Raw genomic sequence first — 22,371 nt, 5'->3', positions numbered from 1 at the left:
TTAGATGCGCGTTCATAATGCAGAGGGAAATAGCTCTCAGAATAACGTTATTAGCACATTTTTACAACTTGAGGAACGAATGTTTTTAATAAGGGCTATACAAGTGTTCATACTGGGTAGTTTATTTAGTTTAAAAAAAATTATCCAACGATTTACAGACCACTCTTTTCCCATGTAAGTCAATGGGAAAAAGTGTTTCCGGGCCTGGCAACCAAACGGAAATGTAGTACCGCCGTTTGGCCACCACGAATATTTTCATCTGAGTCCGGCGCACTTCCTGGGGGCTTGGTCCCAAGGTGGATAGATTTGCAAACGAAACTCTCTGGGAGGTCAAACGAGTCCGTGTAATCGCCTCTATACGATAATTTCCTGAAAAAATAACGATAGCCCCACCTCTCCCCGCCTCTGCTGCTCACTGCTGTAGCATGGCCAGTAGCTACTGTCAGTAGCTACTGCTAGTGCTACTGCTACTGACCATGCTACAGATGTTAGTACAACATCTACAGCTCAACCATGCTACAGATGTTAGTGCAAAATCTACAGCTCCTCTACCACAACCATCAGCAACAAGTGGACATGGAGAATTACATGAACTACTACATGTTGCTAAATCCACCGCGGGGCATAAACAGAAGGGTAGCCATGGCAACATTGCTCCGGGGTCTTCTTCGCTGCTTTTGGTGTATTTTGTGGCGGAAGTTACAGCGCCACTTACAGTCCCGGCATATGTACTACAGCGTGTCCAGCGCTTTCGAGCGGTCTCGTGTGGAAGTACAGCGCCACTTACAGTCCCGGCATATGTACTACAGCGTTTCTAGCGGTCTCGTGTGAACAGACACGTTAAATGAAACGAATGCATGTGAACGGAAGACTTTTTTGAAAACGCATACTGTGCATAAACGCAAACGTTCCCGTGTAAAGGCAGCCTGAGTTCCCAGTGTTCTTGCCAAGTTCTGTGTTTATAATCTTTTACAATAGTTTTAACCTCCGCTATATTTAAAAGTGTCTCTTTGTTAATTGGTGGTGGCCAAACAGAAAAGTGAAATACGGTCACCTAATGTATCTGAATTTGATGACATTCAGAAATACCACATTTACCAATGACAATCATAAAGAATATAAAACATTTTAATTTGCCTTTCTTCACAATCTTTACGTTTTTCTCATAAATACTAAAAATGTTGGTTTATTTAAATATAATTAAGTAATACATTGTGTCATTTACTCGTCCTACAATGTCCTTATACCATTATTATACCAATTATTATATTGTCATAAATCTTTAATATGTAATAATATAATCTTTTTAAAATAATAATAAGCATAAAAGAAAGAAAAGCAGTTAAAAAAGTATTATAATAATTATGTAAGGGAAGTGATACTGAGTTTTGGCTCCGACCATTGAAGGCCTCACTCTCTGTGCTCTATCACGTCCGCAGATAAGCTATAAATACTGTCGCTCGTTGAGTTCAACTCCATTAGTTTCTTGTAGACTTAACCAAAAATGTCTGGACGAGGAAAAGGAGGAAATATACTAAAAAAATACTTGTGTTTCAACAGAATTAAAACTGGAAATACAAAAAAATTATACAATTGAGATGCTTAACAAACTCTGACATCAAATTATGGGAAACATTAAAAAGTAGGTTAAAATGTTTTTTCAAATTTAAATGTAGGGAACTCAATAAAGCAAAAAATATTAAATATGAATCATTAATCAAACAATACATTCATTTAAAGCAGATGAAAGTTAAAACTAAAACGGTAAAAGAAAATATATCTAAATTAAAAACTGAAATTGATCAATTAAACCAGGAATCATATAATATGCATACATCTGAAATAGATCAAAGAGGCAACGTGGCTCAAGCCATTAAAACCAACCAAAAGAAAATCCAAAGTAAATTCATCAAATGTATAAAAAATCAAGAAGGTTGTATTGTGTATAATGAAAAACAGAAACGGGAAGTGATAAGAGATTTATGTTCTGAAGCATATAAAAAAATAGACATTGAAACGGACTGTGTTGAAATTCTGTTGGGAACTATCCCTCCGTACAACATCCAAGAATTTGATTTCCTTCTCGGTGAAATTAAAAAAGACGAGGTGATCCAGGCGGTGAAAGAGCTGAATGTCGGTAAGAGCCCCGGTCCTGATGGTCTGCCCACTGAGTTTTATCAATTATTATCTGATGATGTTTTAAACTTACTGACCTCTATGTTTAATGAAGGTCTCAGCAGTGGTTGTATGGGTGACTCATTTTATGAAGGTGTCTTGTCTCTACTATATAAAAAAAATGATGAAACTGATATAGATAATTACAGACATTTAACTATTATGAATACCGATTATAAGATACTAGCAAAAATAATAATGAATAGATTAACAGATATATTAGATAAAATAATAGATAAAGAGCAAACATGTGCTATAAAAGGTCGCCTTATGTGGGACAACTTATCAATTTTAAGAGAAATCATATATAAACCAAAAAAAAGAAAAAGGTTTCTTTATTATTGGACTTGATCAAAAAAAAGCCTTCGACTATTTATCCAGAGATTATTTATGGTCGGTGATGAAGTCCTACGGATTTCCTGAAGCCTTCATAAACATGATTAAGTGTCTGTATTTTAAGTCTTGTGTCTGTGTAAATGTAAACGGTGTGTTGACAAATGCATTTAATGTTGAAAGAGGGGTTAAGCAGGGGTGCCCTCTAAGCGCAGCTCTATACGTGCTAGCCATAAATCCATTAATTAAAATAATAAACAATGACAGTTTAATATCAGGAACACCAGTTGGCCATGCGCCCAAAATAACTGCCATCGCCTATGCAGACGATGTCACTGTTATTATAAAAAACCAACAAGAAATGGATGTTCTAACAAATCACCTAAACCTATATGAATTGGCATCAGGAGCTAAATTGAACCATAACAAAACTGAAGGTGTTTGGATCGGCTCCGACGATACCAAACGCGACATCAACATTCAAGTGAAAAAAGAAATTAAAATACTTGGAATAACTATTTGTAGCGACAACTGTGCTGAACTCAATTGGGAGAACAAACTAAGAGAAGTCAAAGAACAAGTTAAACAATGGGAGAATAAAAATACAAATTATAAATCAAGAATAAACATAATAAAATCATTCATACTTAGCAAGATCCTTTTTCTAGCAAACATCTTTCCCCCATCAGCCCAAATAATTATGCAACTAAACAAACAGTGTGTCAATTTGGTGTGGGGTACAACAAGGGAGGTTACTAAACGTAATTTGTTATTTAAAAGTAGGGAATATGGAGGCCTGGGAGCCATAGACCTGGACATTAAACTAAAAATTACCTTTGTAAAAAACATCTCGGCTGCTATAAATAGGAAAGCACCTTGGGTCGAGGATGGAAAAAAGGGATGGAACAAAAGAAGAGGCAGAGCTAGAAATAGTCCATATTATAAATTAGTTTATGGTGATTTCACAACTGAAGTTCAACATTTAGGGATTGATTTGATCGGACTACAGAATAGAGTGATTTTTAAAATGGTAAATGATTTCAAATATGGAGGTTTTATAACATACAAAAACCTAAACCCTGACGAAGGTAAAGAAGTCCTGAAATTAGTGAAATGTAAACAGATATCAGAGAGCATGAGAGACGTGAGGTGGCTGATATCGGTTAACAGACTTGCCGTCAGAGCTGTTGTTTCATGGAGCTGCTATGTGAAAACTAAAACATGCCCCATGATAAACTGTGAGGAAGATGAGACCTTACAGCACCTCCTCATGGACTGCCACAGAGCCGAGGAGGTGTGGTCGCTCCTACGGGGCATCGGTTTGGAGTTCGACGTAGAATATGCCTCAATCATGTATTGTATTCTGGATGAGGGTATGGTCATAAAACACAGGGAACTTTTTCAGTTAGTAATTTGTATAACATGTATGAAAATCTGGAAGACAAGGTGCAAGATGATACTAAATCAGACGATAATAAACAGTGGCACCATCGTGAAACAAATAATCTCTGAACTAAGGAGAAGAAAAACCCTAGACAAATCCCAGACTCTGCCATGGGGCATTTTGAAGCTGTGACCGAACTAAGCCTCGCTGGAATATGGACGTTCTCTCTGTTTATGTTATTTATATATGTATGCATTGTGATTTATATGTATTATTAATGTAACTTGTGTATATCATGTACTGCCAAATAATTTAAAATAAAGTTTTATAAAAAATAAAAAAAAAATAAATAAAAGGAGGAAAGGGACTCGGCAAAGGAGGCGCTAAGCGTCACCGCAAAGTGCTCCGTGATAACATCCAGGGCATCACCAAGCCCGCCATCCGCCGTCTGGCTCGCCGCGGCGGAGTGAAGCGTATCTCCGGTCTGATCTACGAGGAGACCCGCGGTGTGCTGAAGGTGTTTCTTGAGAACGTGATCCGTGATGCCGTCACCTACACCGAGCACGCCAAGAGGAAGACCGTGACCGCCATGGATGTGGTGTACGCTCTGAAGAGGCAGGGCCGCACCCTGTACGGCTTCGGGGGATAAACTCATCTGACTGAAACACACAAAGGCTCTTTGAAGAGTCCGGGATCAAGAACACCAGCTCAAAGTAAACAGACCCACAAACCAACGGCTCTTTTAAGAGCCACACACCGTGTCAACTAAAAGCTGCCTTCCTGTTCTAATATTACGGTTTCTAGAAGGGGACACATTTAATAAAATGGGCCTAGTGATTTGTTTAGTCACAAATAGTCTCCAAATCCCGTTGTATATTTACACCTCTCGCCCCCAATTCCACTGATTTATTTATTTATATATCGTTTACCTTTCAACATAACTACTAAATGCTCAAATCTTGCATCCATAAAAAGTTCAGGTGTCTCGAATCCTCACCTATTTGACTGTTAACACGAACATCAAGTCCTTCACCAGGGCTTAGAATTAAAGAGCCACACACTCAACTATAGAGAACCTTCCTTTACTATAGAGATCATTATTGTTGATATAATAAACGGAAAACCATGATTCTGTGTATAGTAAAGTCCAAATACTACACATATTTCTATATACATGTCCTGGTACTTTACTGATGTTTGTCTACTCTGCATTATTATAGAATTGGGAGGGATGAAACGCTCTTTAATGGTCTCACATGCAGAGCACACAGTGACATGTGTTCTCTGCTTTTAACCCATCCTAGCACCAGGAGTCTAGTACTAGGCAGCTATTGTACAGCGCCCGGGGAGCAGTGGGAGTGGGGGGTTGTCCGGTGCCTTGCTCAAGGGCACCACGGCAGGGCAGGAGGTGAACTGGGACCTCTCCAAGTAGCAGTCCACACTCCATATTTTAGGTCTGGTCGGGGACTTGAACCGGCGACCCTACAGCTCCCAGTCCAAGCCCCTACTGACTGAGACACTGCCACAACACATTTGTGTATGTATTGATGTAGATAAATATATTGCCAATGTTACTGATTCGTGATACCTAAATCATTTTAGATTACATGACTTTTATATTACGTCTAGGTTTTGCTATGTTGGCAGTTATTTGGGATTCATGCACACGTCACTAATTATTCTAAAACCCTGTAGTTTACATCGTTTGGTATGTAGTCTGATTCGCCGTGTTATGTATTGAAAGTTAACATAACTAATATAATAATGTAGTTAATAGTATTTTCTGAAAAGTACAAAATCATTGAAGCGGTGCAATAAAAAATGTTTTAATAGAAACTTTGTGGGATTAAAGTCTGTGTATCTTTATCAATGATTTGTCTTTAATGAAAAGTGTCTGCAATCATCAGTTTGCTTTCACATGATGTTTCATAAAGTAAATGCTATCACTTCACACTTCTTCTCTTCCCTACTGGTTATACTACTACATGTTTTGAAGCTGTAAATGCTTTTGCATGAATTAGCTTAATCTTTAGTTTTTGGAAATATTGAATATTGCCGCTGCTAAAGAGGGAAGTGCTACCAAGTTCAGAATACACATTAGAGGCCGCTTGTTAATTAAAATACACTAATAGGTTTAGAAACATTAAAATTGTCTTTTAAATTGTATGCATTTATTTTGTATATTGTTTTAATTATTTACTTCATAGGTTTTTATATATGTTGTTTATTTTATAGTTTTATTTTGGACCACCCGTTTTAAATTGGTCTTTTAATCTTCATTGTTTTTGTCTATGCAATGATGTGAATATAGATTGCAAAGTTTCAGGATTAGTGATTCTTCATACCAAAAACGTTATATAGTTTTCCAACATTATTATATATTGCATATATGAACCCTTATAAGGAAAGTAATTGTAGCTTCAAATGTAGAGAAGAAAGAAGTGCAACATTCCTAGCATGCTCAGTGTTGATCACAAACGACAGCCAATCATGTGCGAGCAACAGCACAGTATGATTTGCATCAGGTGAATATAAAGTGAAGTCCGGAACAGCATGGAGGCATTCTTTCGGTTAAACCCCTAAAAGAGACACCATGCCTGAAGCAGCCAGCGTGAAAGCGCCCAAGAAGGGCTCCAAGAAAGCGGTCACCAAGACCGCCACCAAGACCGGCAAGAAGAGGAGAAAGTCCAGGAAGGAGAGCTACGCCATCTACGTGTACAAAGTGATGAAGCAGGTGCACCCCGACACCGGCATCTCCTCCAAGGCCATGGGCATCATGAACTGCTTCGTGAGCGACATCTTTGAGCGCATCGCCGGGGAGGCCTCCCGTCTGGCTCACTACAACAAGCGCTCCACCATCACCTCCAGGGAGATCCAGACCGCCGTCCGCCTGCTGCTCCCCGGAGAGCTGGCCAAGCACGCCGTGTCTGAGGGCACCAAGGCCGTGACCAAGTACACCAGCTCCAAGTAAACCCGACACACCGCAAACAAACGGCTCTTTTAAGAGCCACCCAACCCATCCAGAGAGCTCATCCTGTTATACTGAAACTACCAGAAATGAAAGTAATTTATTACACTAATGTTGCTCACGTTATTTATACAGAATGCTTGGAAAGAGCCACCCACCACTCGATCAACTATAACGGGGCTTGTCAAACTCCGGACCAAGGTCCGGATCCGGACCGAACCCTGTGTCCCATTATTTAAAAAAAAAAAAAAATTCTGATTCTGATAAATTAATGTACATCATTGTGTACGCGCGTCTTGTGTCTGACGCATTGTGAGAATGAACGTGCATATATATTTACTTGTGTGCGCGAGCGTGACACGCATTGCAGACCGCAAGTTAACCGTAAGTTTACCTTGACTTTCTAATGCTTCTAATGCCTTTTTTGCCGAGGTTCAAGGCATTGGCTAGACAAACAGTGCAGTTTCTCCCACTAGTTCAAGCCATCATACTGTATGTATGTATTGAATGTGTGTGTGTATATTACAGGGGCGCCGTTTGCCGACAGGCAAGGCAGGCAAGTGCTTGGACCAGAAGGGGGCCCCCAAAGAAGGTAGATTAAGAAGGTCCACAGCAACGACAACATGAACCACCCTTTAATTTACTGCAACGACATGTCGGGAAACCCCCTCAAGGGGGCCCCATGCATAGAGCGCCGTAAGAAACATTTTCTTAATTTCAGTTTCGTTGCTCTGCTCCGGGGGGGGGTGACTTTACTGGCATTGATCCGGACCAGTGACCTTGTATAAAGTTCGCAAGTGGACCTTTAATAAAAAAGTTTGAGTACCCCTGAACTATAAGATCCCTTCCTGTTCTAATATTACCAGTTTATGTTTTCTAGAAAGAGACACACTTCATCAAATGGTCCTTGTGCTTTGCTCAGTCATAAACATCAGAGGATAAGTCCCACCTCAGTATATCTAAATATTATTCACATGGCATCCTAAATATAGTTTTTATTCATGACCATTGTTTACAACTCTAAAATACTAAAAAAACAATCCAAGTAATGTCTGAAATAATCAAGTACTCTCACAAATGTGAATATTTACTAAATTCCTGCATTTATATAAAAAGTTGTCCCAAAATAAATTGTTAAATTTCACAACAATCTTACCAAGTCTTAAAAGACGGGTTAAAATTGTTTGTTGTTGAATTGTTTAAGATAGTTGTAATTCACGTTATTTCTCATTAGATTTGGGAAGCCAACACTATGGAAAACTAATCAATTACATTTAACCTTTATTCATACTTTGCCCTTTTTTTGTGAAGTTACCTTAAATTACTTATTTATTTCAGGGCGAAATGTTCAATACTAAATAATGTAATTATTGTTATAGATTAGATAATGTATGATAATATTTCCTAAACTAAACAAACCTTTATTGGCGAAGTCCCTCCCCTTCCGGTGGACCTCCATGGGACCTTATTTCGGAACAATTATGTATTGAAGTCAATGGAGAGAGAAAGATTATCTTTCGATCCCGTTTGAATTGTGCCACGAATTACACATATGATGTTTGTCAATTTAAAAGATAATTTTGCAAGTCAAAAAAAAAAAAATGTGTCGTAAAACTGTGAAGTAACACATTTGTTTGTGTGAAACGCTCAATGAACTACATCTCTGGTCAACAACACACGTCACCAAGATGGCCGTCACTACTGTCTTGTCAACAAAACGATTGACTACCCTCACTATCACCACAATGAAACACGTCCTGAAGAATATCATGCAAAGCTGCCTGCCTGCCTTCCTTTGATTCTCTCTGAACTGCCTGGTCGTTTTAATGTTTAATGTCAACCATTTGTGCAGATAGCATGAAGTAGAGAAGATCGCTAGCGTTAGCGTTAGCATTTCTCCCCCGGGCTTAAATTGTGTATTATAGAATGATCACACCGGTGACAGTACTCTTCAAAGGGTTCACGAAATATGACTACTACTCTTACTGTTTAACATTTTGGGTTACTTAATGTTACTTCATGTTAAGGCTAATAAAAATGACAAGGCTGTAATGCTAACTAACGTGCTAGCTACTAGCTAGCATGATCCAGAGTACTCCTGGTCCTTTCATCAGACGGGAAGCGAAAGAACGAGCAAGACCCATTTCTGGTATAATAACAACCTGGTACTAAGCACACAGGCATCTTGTTAAAGTTATCTTATCTTAGCCAGCGCCATATAGATAGATTATATCTATATGGCGCTGATCTTAGATCGTAGTGGAGGAAAACAATTGTGACATCACTTACGCGACTCTGGGATTTGTAGTCTTTCTAGTTACGTATTTTTCATAGTCTTATATTTCAACAGTTTTACGACAAACTGTGACTTTTTTGACATGGAAATTATTTTTTAAGATTGACAAACATCATATGTGTAATTCATGGCACAATTCAAACGGGATCGAAAGATACGTTTTCTCTCTCCATTGACTTCAATACATTATTTTTTCGAAATAAGGTCCCATGGGGCGGAAGTAGATGGGCGTGACTTCGCCACTCTATTTCCGGGAGCCCCCGGATCATCCCTTGTGGATCAAGCCCCCAGGAAGTGCGCCGGACTCAGATGAAAATATTCGTGCTGGCCAAACGGCGGTACTACACTTCCTTTTGGTTGCCAGGCCCGGAAACACTTTTTCCCATTGACTTACATGGGGAAAGAGTGGTCTGTAAATCGTTGGATCATTTTTTTTAAACTAAATAAACTACCCAGTATGAACACTTGTATAGCCCTTATTAAAAACATTCGTTCCTCAAGTTGTAAAAATGTGCTAATAACGTTATTCTGAGAGTTATTTCCCTCTGCATTATGAACGCGCATCTAACCCACGGGACCGCGCCGCCCGGCACGTTCATGTTACGTGTTCAGCACTAGTACATGCGTTTATCTTTACCCATGGATGTACAATAAGAACGGACCCATATCGCCTTACTGCCAGCCCACAGAGCTGTAATAATGGATATATTGCACATGTTTGCTGTAATTCATCATTTGTAAAATATTATACTACATGGGCTGTATGATTAAATCTTGTACCGTAAATGTTGTATTAAATAAAGTTAATATTACCGACGTAGATTAACGTCCCTGTAGCTTCTTATTGCACTAAGAAGCTTATTGCACTGTATATATATACATATATATATATATATATATATACAGTGCAATAATTCTTTCATGCTAAATGAAGCTCTGTTGCTTGGATATCACTAGATCCTGTTACAGCGTAATATAAAAGTACATAACGATTTATGTGTAAATTAGCATAATTACTAGCTAACCGCTAGCTGCTAACTGCTGCCTCGTTAATATCAAATATATCATAATAACAAACCATTACCATGCTGTCATGAACGTGCGGTGCTGTTACGTGTACGCAAATTGACGTGCTTGATGTGAACGAGCATTTTGGGGGGCATGGTTAAAGTTGCGCATGCGCTATGAGCGCACATACGGGTACTTCTCAGGCATGCCGGGTAATCTGTGACGTTTCGCTCTCTCAAAAGTTGGGCCATTTTATCCATAGATATATATAAACACTAGATGACTCACCCGCGCTGCTGGCCAATGGAGACCGACGTTGCCACATGGCCGCCATCTTGGTACAGGCAGTGCTCTCATTCATAACATTATGGTTTACTATTTAAATAACCATAGCTTGCTCAATTTTCAACCAATTTTCAAACGGTTTGGTTTTTTATAAACATCAAAGATGTAGTTATGATACTGCATACTTATAATCATGGACTTTCATATGAAAATAACATTAAGCAGATAAAGCAATAGCTATACACACACACAAGGTATTTATATTAAATATTTGCCAGTGTATATATTTCCATTTATTTTATTATATTGTTAATATTTAAAATAAATTATAAAATTAAAATATTTTTATATTTTATATATAAAAATCGGTCTCATGTTACCACTCTGTAAGCCAAGAGTTGTTAATTTAGCAATGCCTTAGCTTGAAGAACAGGGACACAACTAATGACAATAGCATATGGTGGTATATTATTTAGATATTCACACCTTTATCAGAAGAACCAAACCAACATAAAATGAGCCCACAGACAGGCCAGTTCTGTCTCATTTATCACAATTATTTTTGACATGAGATCTTCATATCGTCCTAGTTTTGTATTTAGTTTCTAGATTTGTAAACAAATCCAGAACCTTTGAAATACGTTACCACTTCACAGCACGGTGCGCTGAGTTCTTGTAGTCATTTTGTGTCCTTCTGTAGTCCATTTACTGTTGTTTGTCTTACCCCGGCTGATATCTACCAGTTTTAATTGTTCCCTATATTGCCCCTATGCCCTGTAAGGTGTCCTTGGGTGTTATGAAAGGCAGCCCCCCAAAATAAATGTATTATTAAGAAGAACAACTTGGTGTGGTTTCTATTCTCCTACAGAAAACACAACTCAGCGTACTTTTAAGAAATTGATCTTAATAGGCTTGTCCCCTTATAAAAGGCAGAAATATGTTTTGAGACTCTGGACAAAAATGGCTATTTTGATTGTAAAGGTTGCCAACCCCTGGGTGTAGTTTCAATGTTTGCACATGTTTATTCAAGTGTATGAGTGACATAGAGCAAGTGAGATGGCCAGTGGTTCTCAAACTTTTTACACAGAGTACCACCTCAAATGATATTGGGCTCTCCTAGTAACACCATCATAGACCTTCCTGGGTACCACCGAGATAAAGGATTTAATATGACAAGCCATATGATGCTCTCATTTGTTAGTGACATTCCACATGCAAATAAGATAAGATAAGATAAGATGGTACTTTATTGATCCCAATTTGGGAAAACATTTTTAGTTACAGCAGCATAAGGGACAAGGCATTTTACAATAAATTAGAAATAAGCAAGAAAAATAAAGAAAATAAAGAAAGAGGAAAATAATATACATGAGTGATTCTACAATTTAGGGTACATTCCATGTCCATTGATGTCCATTGATGATAATTATAATTATTCTAAGTATTTTCTTCAAAAATATCATATTTAGCCTATTATTGGAAAGCATTTTATAATATCACACAAACATTATGTGCATCCTATGCTTTATTTAGCTTGAAATGTGTCATGATGTTCTTAAATTGTCAATTTTTGCTCTGTCCGTTTTTCAGTTGAGGGTGTCTTGGTTTCAAAATAATGAATAAAAACCATTAAAGTAAATAAAAAAAAGTATTCATTTATTTCAAAAGTCTAAATACTAAAGAATAATAACATCTTTTTAATTGATTTCCTCCTTTAAATAATTTAAATATCTTAATATATGAATGTCCGCAAAAGTTCTGTCAACTATGTTACTAAGAGAACTCCCCCCTTTAACTCAAAAATGGTTTGTCCCAATACCATGTCACCAGCATCACATGATGCCATGTTCCTCTTTGGCAGACATTTTGAACACACTGTGGTGATTGTCCTCTAATTTTTTACAATATTTTATGTATAATAGCACATGGTCAATTAATATACTCATTGACAATCAACAATGTTACGTACATTGTTATGGTTTACAATTGTTTAATGATTTTAATTCAATTATATGTTCAAATGTGATGTTAACCTGTTCAAGAAAATGACATGTGGTCATCCAAGCAAGGCCTACCATTGAAATGATGGGTCAAAATAGGGAAATTGTCAACTAGGTTACCTGTCAACTAAGTTACCCAGTACTGTAATAACTGTAGTAACTTAGTTGACAGGTAACCTAGTTGACAATTTGTAGGACATGTAGACGTCATTACACATCATTATCAATGGAATTTTGCACTTCTGCCTTGAAATTAACATAGTGCTGATGGTTAATAATGTGTCCAGTCAACTATTTTATTTGCGTCAAATGTTTGACTTTCATTGTCAACTATGTTGCACCTAATTTTTTCAAATTTAAAATATCTAAAATAGTGCTTCTGATATCCTTTATAGTATAATGTATATCTACACAGGTTGGAGTTTTACATGACATCTCTTAAAACTATCAAAATGACCTGTATGGTAGTTTTATAATACAAAATATCCCTAAACTTAATGACAGTGCTGAACATATCACATGAAAAAACAAAACTTTAATACAATTATTTTTTAAACTTTAAAAAATCTTTGGATATATGGTAGAATAGACTCAAGAGCCTTTCAAATGTGATTTTACTTGAAGTGCAGGACTTAATCAAATGATTGTAATGACATCAAGTTTGTCCGTAACATAGTTGACAAACTGAGTAGTGAAAACATCCTTTCCCTTAAAATAAAATAAAAAAATGTTTAAGCTTTGCAACTAGTGGATATGTTACACTGAGGAATATACTAACTTGAACCACTGATTGTTCTATTGAGAAAGAACACTTTCTTTGTACTGTTTTGTTGATGTGAAATGCACCCTAAATTATAGAATCAATGTATGTTGAGTTTGGCAGGATATTATATATATCTAATATACATATACATAAATATAAGGCATATGGAATATTAATGTTAAAGGTAGGGTAGGTAATTTTGGAGAAACCAGCTCGAGATCGCTAGAATTTGAAAATACACAGCCGGAAAAAATCTGCTACTTCCTTACAGAGCCCCTCCTCCAACACACACAAACGCGCACATGACCAATGAGGGCACGAGATAAGTTTGTGCACAGATGGAAGGCTGACAGGCAGGTAGGCCATCCAGTTATTTTAGCTGGGCCGGCTAAAATGATTGGTCGTGCTTTTTACAGTACTACGGCTTCCACAGATGACATTTTTTTATGGATTTGTTGTCAAAGCACTTCAGATATTCATTGCTATCGGGATGTTAAGAGCATTCCATGGAATATAACAAAAAGTGTATCTCGAGCCGGTTTCTCAAACTTACCTACCCCACCTTTAAATATTGAACAGATTATATATGTGTAAAATGTACAACGTGGTAATATTCAAGATAAACTATGGAGCAGAGAGTTATCTTCCAGCCAGAGGTGATTTGTTGTACAGAATTATGACAGGGGAGCTGCAGCAGTCTGTTGGAGAAGGAGCTCCGTTGACTGTCCAGCTGCAGGTGGAGAGGATGGGTGGGGTTATCCATGATGGACAACAGCCTGTTCAGTGTCCTCCTCTCCACCACAGCTTCAAAGGGATCCAGCTTGATGCCGATGACTGACCCAGCTTTCCTGATCAGTTTATTGATCCTGCTGGTGTCACCGGCTCTGATGCTGTCCCCCCAGCAGACCGCAGCAAAGAAGAGTGCACTAGCCACAACAGACTGATAGAAGATCTCCAGCATCTTGCTGCACACGTGGAAGGATCTCAGCTTCCTCAGAAAATAGAGTCTGCTCATCCCCTTCTTGTGCACAGCGTCAGTGTTGATCCTCCAGTTCAGCCCATTGTCTAAGTGCACTCCCAGGTATTTGTAGTCCTCCACAACAGCCACATCCTCTCCCAGAATGCACAGGGGTAGAGGAGGAGACGTCCTCACCCTCCTGAAATCAATGACCATCTCTCTGGTCTTGGCCACATTCAGAATACTCACAACATTAGGCTGAGGTTCATCTTCCGCTCTTCTTGAAGTGGTTGTGCTTCTTGTTGCTTCCGGCTAAAATAAACATAATTAAAGACATTTTGAGTGTTTCAAATGTGCTGTAATACACAACACATTATTTATTCCTAAACTTGCAGAAAGAAAAACTAAAGTGTGACATTTAATCACATATTTATATATATCAATCTTATACACCTTGAATTCTTGTTGGCCAATGATACACATACCCTTTGAAGATGAGCTGGGAAGTTGAATACTGTTGGCACAACACCATCTTTAAGCCGGACAGTCTGCCCCGTCCTCCTCTCTCCGGTTTTGGGAAACCTTAAAAACATGAGAAAGGTAGCCAGATATATCAATTATTGTCAACATTGTCCTCCCTTCTTTCCTTTAACATTAAGGGTAAGGACAAAAATACACAACGAAATTATCATATTTTTGGGGTAATTGTATGTATGTATGTATACTTTAAGAATAAGACAACCACACTAAGAGTTATAAAAAAGGTGTCCAAAAGAAACATTAAATAATTGTGTAAAGAAATGGTAGCAACATATTCTAAAGAGGCTGGGTCAACAACAATCTTGCAATACTATTATCTCACATAGCCCCACTGATCCTGTGTAGCAGAACTTGTAATGTACATACATCCACTACGTAATTAACGATTATCCTAATTATAGTCATAATATTGTCATATCTTACACGTGAAAGGTGATTCCACGGGTTCTTGGTCAACTTTGTAATACCAGGTCTCACTCACAGCCTCTTGTTATTAGCCAGCTAATAAATACAACCACACATAGACAAAGAAAAGCTGCTATTTCAACATGTCCAAGCATATTGTATCATAGCCTTGCTAATAATGTTTATAATAAACCAAACCGTTTGTAAATCAGTCAAGATTTCAGCGAGTTAAGAGTATTTTTGTGCAGATCACTCACCTTACAACAGCTACCATAGCGCGTACCAGAGTAGCTGTTGACTGTAGCAAGATGGCGGCCAGTGAGCTACGCTGGAAAATCTCCCATGAGCCATCTAGTGTTTATATATATCTATGATTTTATCATCATGCGCGAATGAGCAACTCTCATAGGAATGAATTAGGCCCCGCCTCCCACGCTGTATCCAGTTCTTATTATACATCCATGCTGTGGATGAGTGGTCTACATTGTCCAATAGTAAAGCAGCTACAGCGCACGTGTCTCCCGGCCTGCACCAATCAGCGCTTCCCTGCTCCGGCAGCTCCTTCATAAAGCCGCTGCTCACAGAAACACAGCATTCCTCCTCTTGCTGTGAACACTGAGAAACTACAATGGCCAGAACCAAGCAGACCGCCCGTAAATCCACCGGAGGAAAGGCTCCCAGGAAGCAGCTGGCTACCAAGGCTGCCCGTAAGAGCGCCCCTGCTACCGGCGGCGTGAAGAAACCTCACCGTTACAGGCCCGGTACCGTGGCTCTGAGGGAGATCCGCCGCTACCAGAAGTCCACCGAGCTGCTGATCCGCAAGCTGCCCTTCCAGCGCCTGGTGAGGGAGATCGCTCAGGACTTCAAGACCGACCTGCGCTTCCAGAGCTCCGCCGTCATGGCTCTGCAGGAGTCCAGCGAGGCCTACCTGGTCGGCCTGTTCGAGGACACCAACCTGTGCGCCATCCACGCCAAGAGGGTCACCATCATGCCCAAGGACATCCAGCTGGCCCGCCGCATCCGCGGGGAGAGGGCTTAGTGACTGAGACCAGGACACCCAAACACAACGGTTCTTTTGAGAGCCACCTACACCTTTTTAAAGAGTTACAAATCCTTGATATTAATGAATACACTGGTTCACACTAGATTTGTTTTCTGTACCACCATAGAAGTAACAGGTCAGTGTAAACACAATATTATGTATTCTCCATGTAGCATGCATGTCAGGGTTTTTATTGTTCAAACAAATCTAAATAAGTTGCGAAGTAGGTAGACAAAAGAAAATATATAAGTATTCTTAAGACAACATTTTGAATTTTAAAAAGGATTATAAAGACCAGTATTTACAACACATTTAAGTAAACGAATAACCTTTTTAAAGCTCAAACACTGGACAATGAGTGTATTTAATGTGAACTACCATGCATTATATTATATCGAGTCGTGGCTGAACCTGTCACTGGTCCTGCCTGCCATCATACTACTTCCCTGATGGCTCCCACAGGATTGTTGACATCCTCGTGTATTCATCTTCTTATTATAGACACATGCATTTCCAAACATTTGGTCTACCTATGCTGTAAAATGTATTATCTCTTCGATTTACATACAGCATCTATTGCACGTCTGTCCGTCTGGGAGAGGGATCCCTCCTCTGTTGCTCTCCCTGAGGTTTCTCCCATTTTCCCCTTTAAGCTGGGTTTTCTCTGGAAGTTTTTCCTTGTACGATGTGAGGGTCTAAGGACAGAGGGTGTCGTATTGTCATACTGATATTCTGTACAAACTGTGAAGTCCACTGAGACAAATGTAACATTTGTGATATTGGGCTATATAAATAAACATTGATTGATTAATCATGTTAATGAATCCAGGAAATATTTTATATAAATACATTAGTTTTACCTTTTAATAATGACTGTACATTTACAAGTTAAATTCACTTCAGAAAATGTAAACCGTCATGAGAAAACAAAATAATAGTTTATAGATAAGAATTTGCCATATATGTGCTGAGTTGAGTCTCTACGGTTCTCATGCTGTGTTTAAGAGCCTCTCTGTGTTGGGGCTTTTCCATCAGTCTCAAATTGACTCGTGTTCCTGAGAGCATCAAGGCAGATTAAGTTCCCACCGCAGCACCGGCCGCCCCGGCAAAGGCAACAGCTAAGTCCGCGAAGAAGAAGGCCACCAAGCCCGCCATGAAGGGTGGCGCCGCGGAGCTCATCCTGAAGGCGGTCACCGCCTCCAAGGAGCGGAAAGGGATCTCTTTCGTGGCTCTGAAGAAGGAGCTGGCCGCCCAGGGCTTCGACCACACCGCTCACATTAAACGCGCCGTGATTAAGTTGGTGGAGAAGGGATCCCTTCTGCAGGTCAAGGGAACCGGGGCGGGCGGGTCCTTCAAGGCAGCCGAGAAGCCCAAGAAGGTGGCGAAGAAGCCCGCAGCCAAAGCCACGAAGCCGGCAGCGAAGAAACCCGCCGCTAAGAAGGCGAACGTAGCAACACCCAAGAAGGCGACGAAGCCCGCTGCTGCTGCCAAGAAAACCCCCGTGAAGAAGGCCACAAAGAGCCCTAAGAATAAAGCTGCCTTTAGGTCCATTAGACCTGCTCAGGTGATAGTAGTGATTTAAAACTAGAACTTCAATATGATTTATTAAATGTAGATGTCATTTTAATACAATAAAGTGATAACATATGGAGACCTGGGTTTAATAGCACTTCACTAGAATTACTTTGGGTTTTATCATGTGCTGATATTATTCCATTGTATAACTTCATCTTTTTCGCTTTCTCTTTACTTGCTGCCTGCATCTGTAGCCTGTTAGCGACACATTGTAAAATGATGAACAATAAATAAATAGGTCTAAATTGTTAACACTGTGCTCATCTGACAGATATGATACATATATTCATTGCATTTACTCGAATAGCTCCAGGTTTAGTGTCTTTCTTTTTAGTATCAACTGGAAGAAGACCTCTTAACGTGAGCTCCCTTCTGATTGGACGATCGTCGATACCCCCGCTGATGGCCAATCAGAGAGCAGCTGGTGGATATAAAGAGCCGCTGTGGCGAGCAAATAGCCACACTTTTTGTAAACCCGAGAAATCAGTTATGTCAGGAAGAGGGAAGAAGAACAATAACATAGAAAATGTCAGGCCGAGGCAAAGGTGCGTTCTGAACGACCCGACTCATCAAGACTTGAGAATGAGTGGAAATGTCAGGAAGAGACAAGACCGGAGTCTCGAAGAACAATAACATAGAAAATGTCTGGTCGCGGAAAAGGTGTTTTCTGCTAACCTAAACAGAAAATGTCAGGAAGAGACAAGACCGGAGTCTCGAAGAACATTAACATAGCAAATGTCTGGTCGCGGAAAAGGTGCAGGTGCTGGAAAATGCCCGTAACTATAGTTGACCGTTTTGAAGTTTCGTTCTGAACGACCCGTCCCAACAGACTCAAAATGACTCGAAGAGGAAAGGAAGGAGGTGAAAAAGGGTGAAAAAATACAAAAAGAAAAAAAAAAAAAAATATATATATACAAAAAAAAAAAAAAATGTCTCTCCCTGGAAGCGTACCATCTTTTGCTTCAAAATTTGGACAGTTTTGGGTTCGCCTGAACTTCACAGGCTCAGGAGAACCCCCTAGTCGTGAATATGTTGGAGAATCACTGTTATTTGATACCTGCTGGATCAACACAAATGATGTATATTCCTTCATAGCACTGCCAAACAGAAAGGAGTTTGAACTCTGCTTTTTGCTAGAAACTCCACTGAGACGTTTCCTTGACGTTCTCACAACTAAATCCTCAGATCCCAAGTGGAAAGACTGGACTTTCGAATCTTCCATTCAAATGGACATCTCAAACATCATTGTTAAATTCTGGACTGGCCGTATTCCAGACCATGATGTTGAGACCTATTTGAAGAGATATGGAAATATAATCAGCAAATACAAACCAGTAGATAAATTCGGGATATGGTATGGAGTGAGAAAATACAAAATTAAGATGAATCGAAACAGTGATGGTGAGATCCAAAATCTCCCAAATTCGATATCTCTCGGCCCCTATAATGGCAGAATAATTTATCCAGGGCAATCCGTCACCTGTTTCATCTGCAACTCAGCTGACCATCAGGTCAGAAAATGCACCACAGTGAAATGTTGGAGATGCAATGAACTGGGCCACAAGGCTAAAGATTGCGATTCAGACAGTCTCTGCAACCTGTGTGGAAAGATTGGACACAACTTCTTCAACTGCCCATCTTCTTATGTAAACAAGGCAAAAACCCAGCAGCAGCCTCGTCCTGCAGCCCAAATGCAGCCTGGCCCTCCTTCAGTTACCCAGCATCAGCCTGGTCCTCCTTCAGTCACCCAGCAGCAGCCCCTCCCTGCAGCCCAGCAGCAGCCCGGTCCTGGTCCTTCAGCCCAGCAGCCCGGACCCGGTCCTCGTCCTGCAACCCAGCAGCAGCCCGGTCCCGGTCCTTCAGCCCACCAGCCCGGTCCCGGCCCTCGACCTGCAACCCAGCAGCAGCCCGGTCCCGGTTTTTCAGCCCATCAGCCCGGTCCCGGCCCTCGACCTGCAGCCCAGCAGCAGCCTGGTCCTCGTCCTTCAGCCCAGCAACCCGGTCCCGGTCCTGGTCCTTCAGCCCAGCAGCAGCCCGGTCCCGGTCCTAGACCTGCAACCCAGCAGCAGCCTGGTCCTCGTCCTTCAGCCCAGCAGCCCAGTCCCGGTCCTGGTCCTTCAGCCCAGCAGCAGCCTGGTCCCGGTCCTCGTACTTCAGCCCAGCAGCCCGGTCCCGGTCCTTCAGCCCAGCAGCAGCCTGGTCCTCGTCCTTCAGCCCAGCAGCCCGGTCCCGGTCCTGGTCCTTCTGCCCAGCAGCAGCCCGGTCCCGGTCCTAGACCTGCAATCCAGCAGCAGCCTGGTCCTTGTCCTTCAGCCCAGCAGCCCGGTCCCGGTCCTGGTCCTTCAGTCCAGCAGCAGCCTGGTCCTGGTCCTCGTACTTCAGCCCAGCAGCCCGGTCCCGGTCCTTCAGCCCAGCAGCAGCCTGGTCCTCGTCCTTCAGCCCAGCAGCAGCCTGGTCCTGGTCCTCGTCCTTCAGCCCAGCATCAGCCTGGTCCTGGTCCTCGTCCTTCAGCCCAGCAGCAGCCTGATCGTCGTCCTGCCAGCAAGGATGTCCCTCTCCCTGATGATCAACAGTCTTCATCTCCTGAAGACGACTCTCCACCCCTGTCAGGTGAGGGCAGACTGACCATTGACAGTGATGTTGAGAGTGAGTGCAGCTCTGACAGTGAGATTGAAGATGATCAATACTATGAGAGTGTTAGCGAAAGCCCAGGATCTGACTCTAGCCCTGACAGCCTTACAGCTGGTCAGCGAGTCAGCATGCCCCTCTACTCGCCCCCTGAGAGTCACTCGGGGTCTTTTTCTCCGACTCCGGATTATCCAGACCCCGCGAGTGAGGCTCAGAGGGAGGCCCCGTTGGAGGTCTCTAAAAAAAAGAGACCTGCAAGTAGAAACTTGAACGATATAGAAAAACGGGCTAATTTAGAGATGTAGAGTGTAAGATGTGGCACGGGGGAGAATGTGTTGTCTCCGTCGGAGATGGCGGAGCTGATGAAGTTGGCATTTGTGGTTTGTGATGGATTGTTATTGTGGAAATGAAAAATGTCTACTTGTTGGTATTTATACTGCCCCTGACGCAACAAGTGGGTTACAGGTATTTAGAAAACTTGGAGAGGTTTTAACGGTGGGTTATAGAATTATATTCGGTGGAGATTTTTATGCAGTAACGGAAGACATAGATAAGAATGTGATATAGATAATTACAGACGTTTAACTATGAATACTGATTATAATAAAAATGAATAGATTAACAGATATATTAGATAAAATAATAGATAGAACAAACAAGTGCTGTAAAAGGTCGCCTCATGTGGGACAACTTATCAACGAACTAAAAAGGAAAACCTTTGACAAATGTTGAGTCTCTGACCGAACTCGCTGGAATATGGACGTGCTCTCTGTTTATGTTATTTATATATGTATGCATTGTGAGTTATGTGTATTATTAATGTAACTTGTGTATATCATGTACTGCCAAATAATTTAAAATAAAGTTTTATAAAAAAAAAAAAAAAAAAAAAAAAAAAAAAAAAAAAAAAGGAAGACCGGAGGAAAGGCCCGAGCCAAGGCTAAGACCCGCTCCTCCCGGGCCGGGCTCCAGTTCCCAGTCGGCCGTGTCCACAGGCATCTGAGGAAGGGTAACTACGCCCACCGTGTCGGTGCCGGAGCCCCGGTGTACCTGGCCGCTGTGCTGGAGTACCTGACCGCTGAGATCCTGGAGCTGGCTGGAAACGCCGCCCGGGACAACAAGAAGTCCCGTATCATCCCCCGCCACCTGCAGCTTGCCGTCCGCAACGACGAGGAGCTGAACAAGCTGCTGGGAGGAGTGACTATCGCTCAGGGAGGCGTGCTGCCCAACATCCAGGCTGTGCTGCTGCCCAAGAAGACCGAGAAGGCCTCCAAGAAGTGAAGACCCTGAACCCGCTTCATCAAACAACGGCTCTTTTAAGAGCCACACACTTCTATCCAGAGAGCTTTCCTTCATCAAACCTGTGCCTCTATTATATAGTTTTGAACAAACAACTGTTTCATTAAGCTATCAACTCTTATTGCTGCCATTATGAGAATATTTAAACTTTTAGGCTACTATTTTTTTTTTAGGGCTCATAAACACTTCAAACCTGTGTGTGTATATATAATGCAAATGTCCACTACCCTAATGTGTATGGATGTATATTGTAGTATGACCAAAATATATATATTTACTCTAATGATCTTGTTGAATTTTTTTCAGGGGGCCTGATATCCACATATCAATGGCCGAGCATACAACCGTTAATAACTTGTAGGCTTGTCAGACTCAAAATTAGATGGTGTTGCTGATGCTTTTTCAGACATGTCAACACTGAACAAGTTAACCCAGTTTACCAGCAAATAATTTAAAAGTAAGCAGACCAAGAAGGCCGCCAAAAAGTGAGAAACACCCTGATCCCGCTGCAACCACCTCAACAAAGGCTCTTTTAAGAGCCACACACTTCTATCCAGAGAGTTGACCCATTTTTTATCAGCTGTTTCTGTATTCAGACACATTTGACTGCAGGCTGAATGTACTATAGAGAATTCTCCCTCTGTAGTGAGCCTCATCATGACTCAAGTGTACTCAAAGTTTATTTATATAGCCCAATATCACACATTTGTCA

The 22,371-nt window shown here is 40.8% G+C and overlaps 5 protein-coding genes across 5 annotated transcripts; all 5 read left to right on the top strand.

Moving 5' to 3' along the window:
* Window positions 1-3,736: 3,736 nt before the first annotated feature.
* On the top strand, window positions 3,737-4,595 carry LOC117469539 (histone H4-like). The gene is made up of 2 exons (XM_034113967.1): window positions 3,737-3,881; window positions 4,243-4,595. Exons 1-2 carry the CDS (start codon window positions 3,737-3,739, stop codon window positions 4,539-4,541), a joined length of 444 nt encoding a protein of 147 aa, XP_033969858.1. The 3' UTR covers window positions 4,542-4,595.
* Window positions 4,596-6,477: 1,882 nt separating this feature from the next.
* Window positions 6,478-6,872, top strand: LOC117469581 (histone H2B 1.2-like). Its single transcript, XM_034114021.1, has one exon. The coding sequence runs from the start codon at window positions 6,486-6,488 to the stop codon at window positions 6,861-6,863; it is 378 nt and encodes a 125-aa protein (XP_033969912.1). The 5' UTR covers window positions 6,478-6,485; the 3' UTR covers window positions 6,864-6,872.
* Window positions 6,873-15,736: 8,864 nt separating this feature from the next.
* Window positions 15,737-16,197, top strand: LOC117469559 (histone H3). Its single transcript, XM_034113998.1, has one exon. The coding sequence runs from the start codon at window positions 15,744-15,746 to the stop codon at window positions 16,152-16,154; it is 411 nt and encodes a 136-aa protein (XP_033969889.1). The 5' UTR covers window positions 15,737-15,743; the 3' UTR covers window positions 16,155-16,197.
* A 1,012-nt stretch (window positions 16,198-17,209) lies between these two features.
* LOC117469557 (histone H1.10-like) lies at window positions 17,210-17,925 on the top strand. The gene has a single exon (XM_034113996.1). The coding sequence runs from the start codon at window positions 17,311-17,313 to the stop codon at window positions 17,737-17,739; it is 429 nt and encodes a 142-aa protein (XP_033969887.1). The 5' UTR covers window positions 17,210-17,310; the 3' UTR covers window positions 17,740-17,925.
* Window positions 17,926-18,206: 281 nt separating this feature from the next.
* On the top strand, window positions 18,207-21,688 carry LOC117469568 (histone H2A-like). Its single transcript, XM_034114008.1, has 2 exons — window positions 18,207-18,235; window positions 21,272-21,688. Exons 1-2 carry the CDS (start codon window positions 18,222-18,224, stop codon window positions 21,639-21,641), a joined length of 384 nt encoding a protein of 127 aa, XP_033969899.1. The 5' UTR covers window positions 18,207-18,221; the 3' UTR covers window positions 21,642-21,688.
* Window positions 21,689-22,371: the final 683 nt, after the last annotated feature.

Source organism: Trematomus bernacchii, unplaced genomic scaffold (genome assembly GCF_902827165.1).
Source record: "Trematomus bernacchii unplaced genomic scaffold, fTreBer1.1, whole genome shotgun sequence".
In the NCBI taxonomy this organism is placed as follows: domain Eukaryota; kingdom Metazoa; phylum Chordata; class Actinopteri; order Perciformes; family Nototheniidae; genus Trematomus; species Trematomus bernacchii.
The sequence above is the reverse complement of the archived record's forward strand: the minus strand, read 5'-3'. Positions and strand labels throughout refer to the sequence as shown.

Bases quoted from the DNA above. Each gene is read 5' to 3' on its own strand.
- LOC117469539 (XM_034113967.1), top strand. From the start codon at position 3,737: ATGATAAACTGTGAGGAAGATGAGACCTTACAGCACCTCCTCATGGAC. The intron at 3,882-4,242 runs GTATGGTCATAA...AAAAAAAATAAA, and splicing joins GTATTGTATTCTGGATGAGG to TAAAAGGAGGAAAGGGACTC.
- LOC117469581 (XM_034114021.1), top strand. From the start codon at position 6,486: ATGCCTGAAGCAGCCAGCGTGAAAGCGCCCAAGAAGGGCTCCAAGAAA.
- LOC117469559 (XM_034113998.1), top strand. From the start codon at position 15,744: ATGGCCAGAACCAAGCAGACCGCCCGTAAATCCACCGGAGGAAAGGCT.
- LOC117469557 (XM_034113996.1), top strand. From the start codon at position 17,311: ATGAAGGGTGGCGCCGCGGAGCTCATCCTGAAGGCGGTCACCGCCTCC.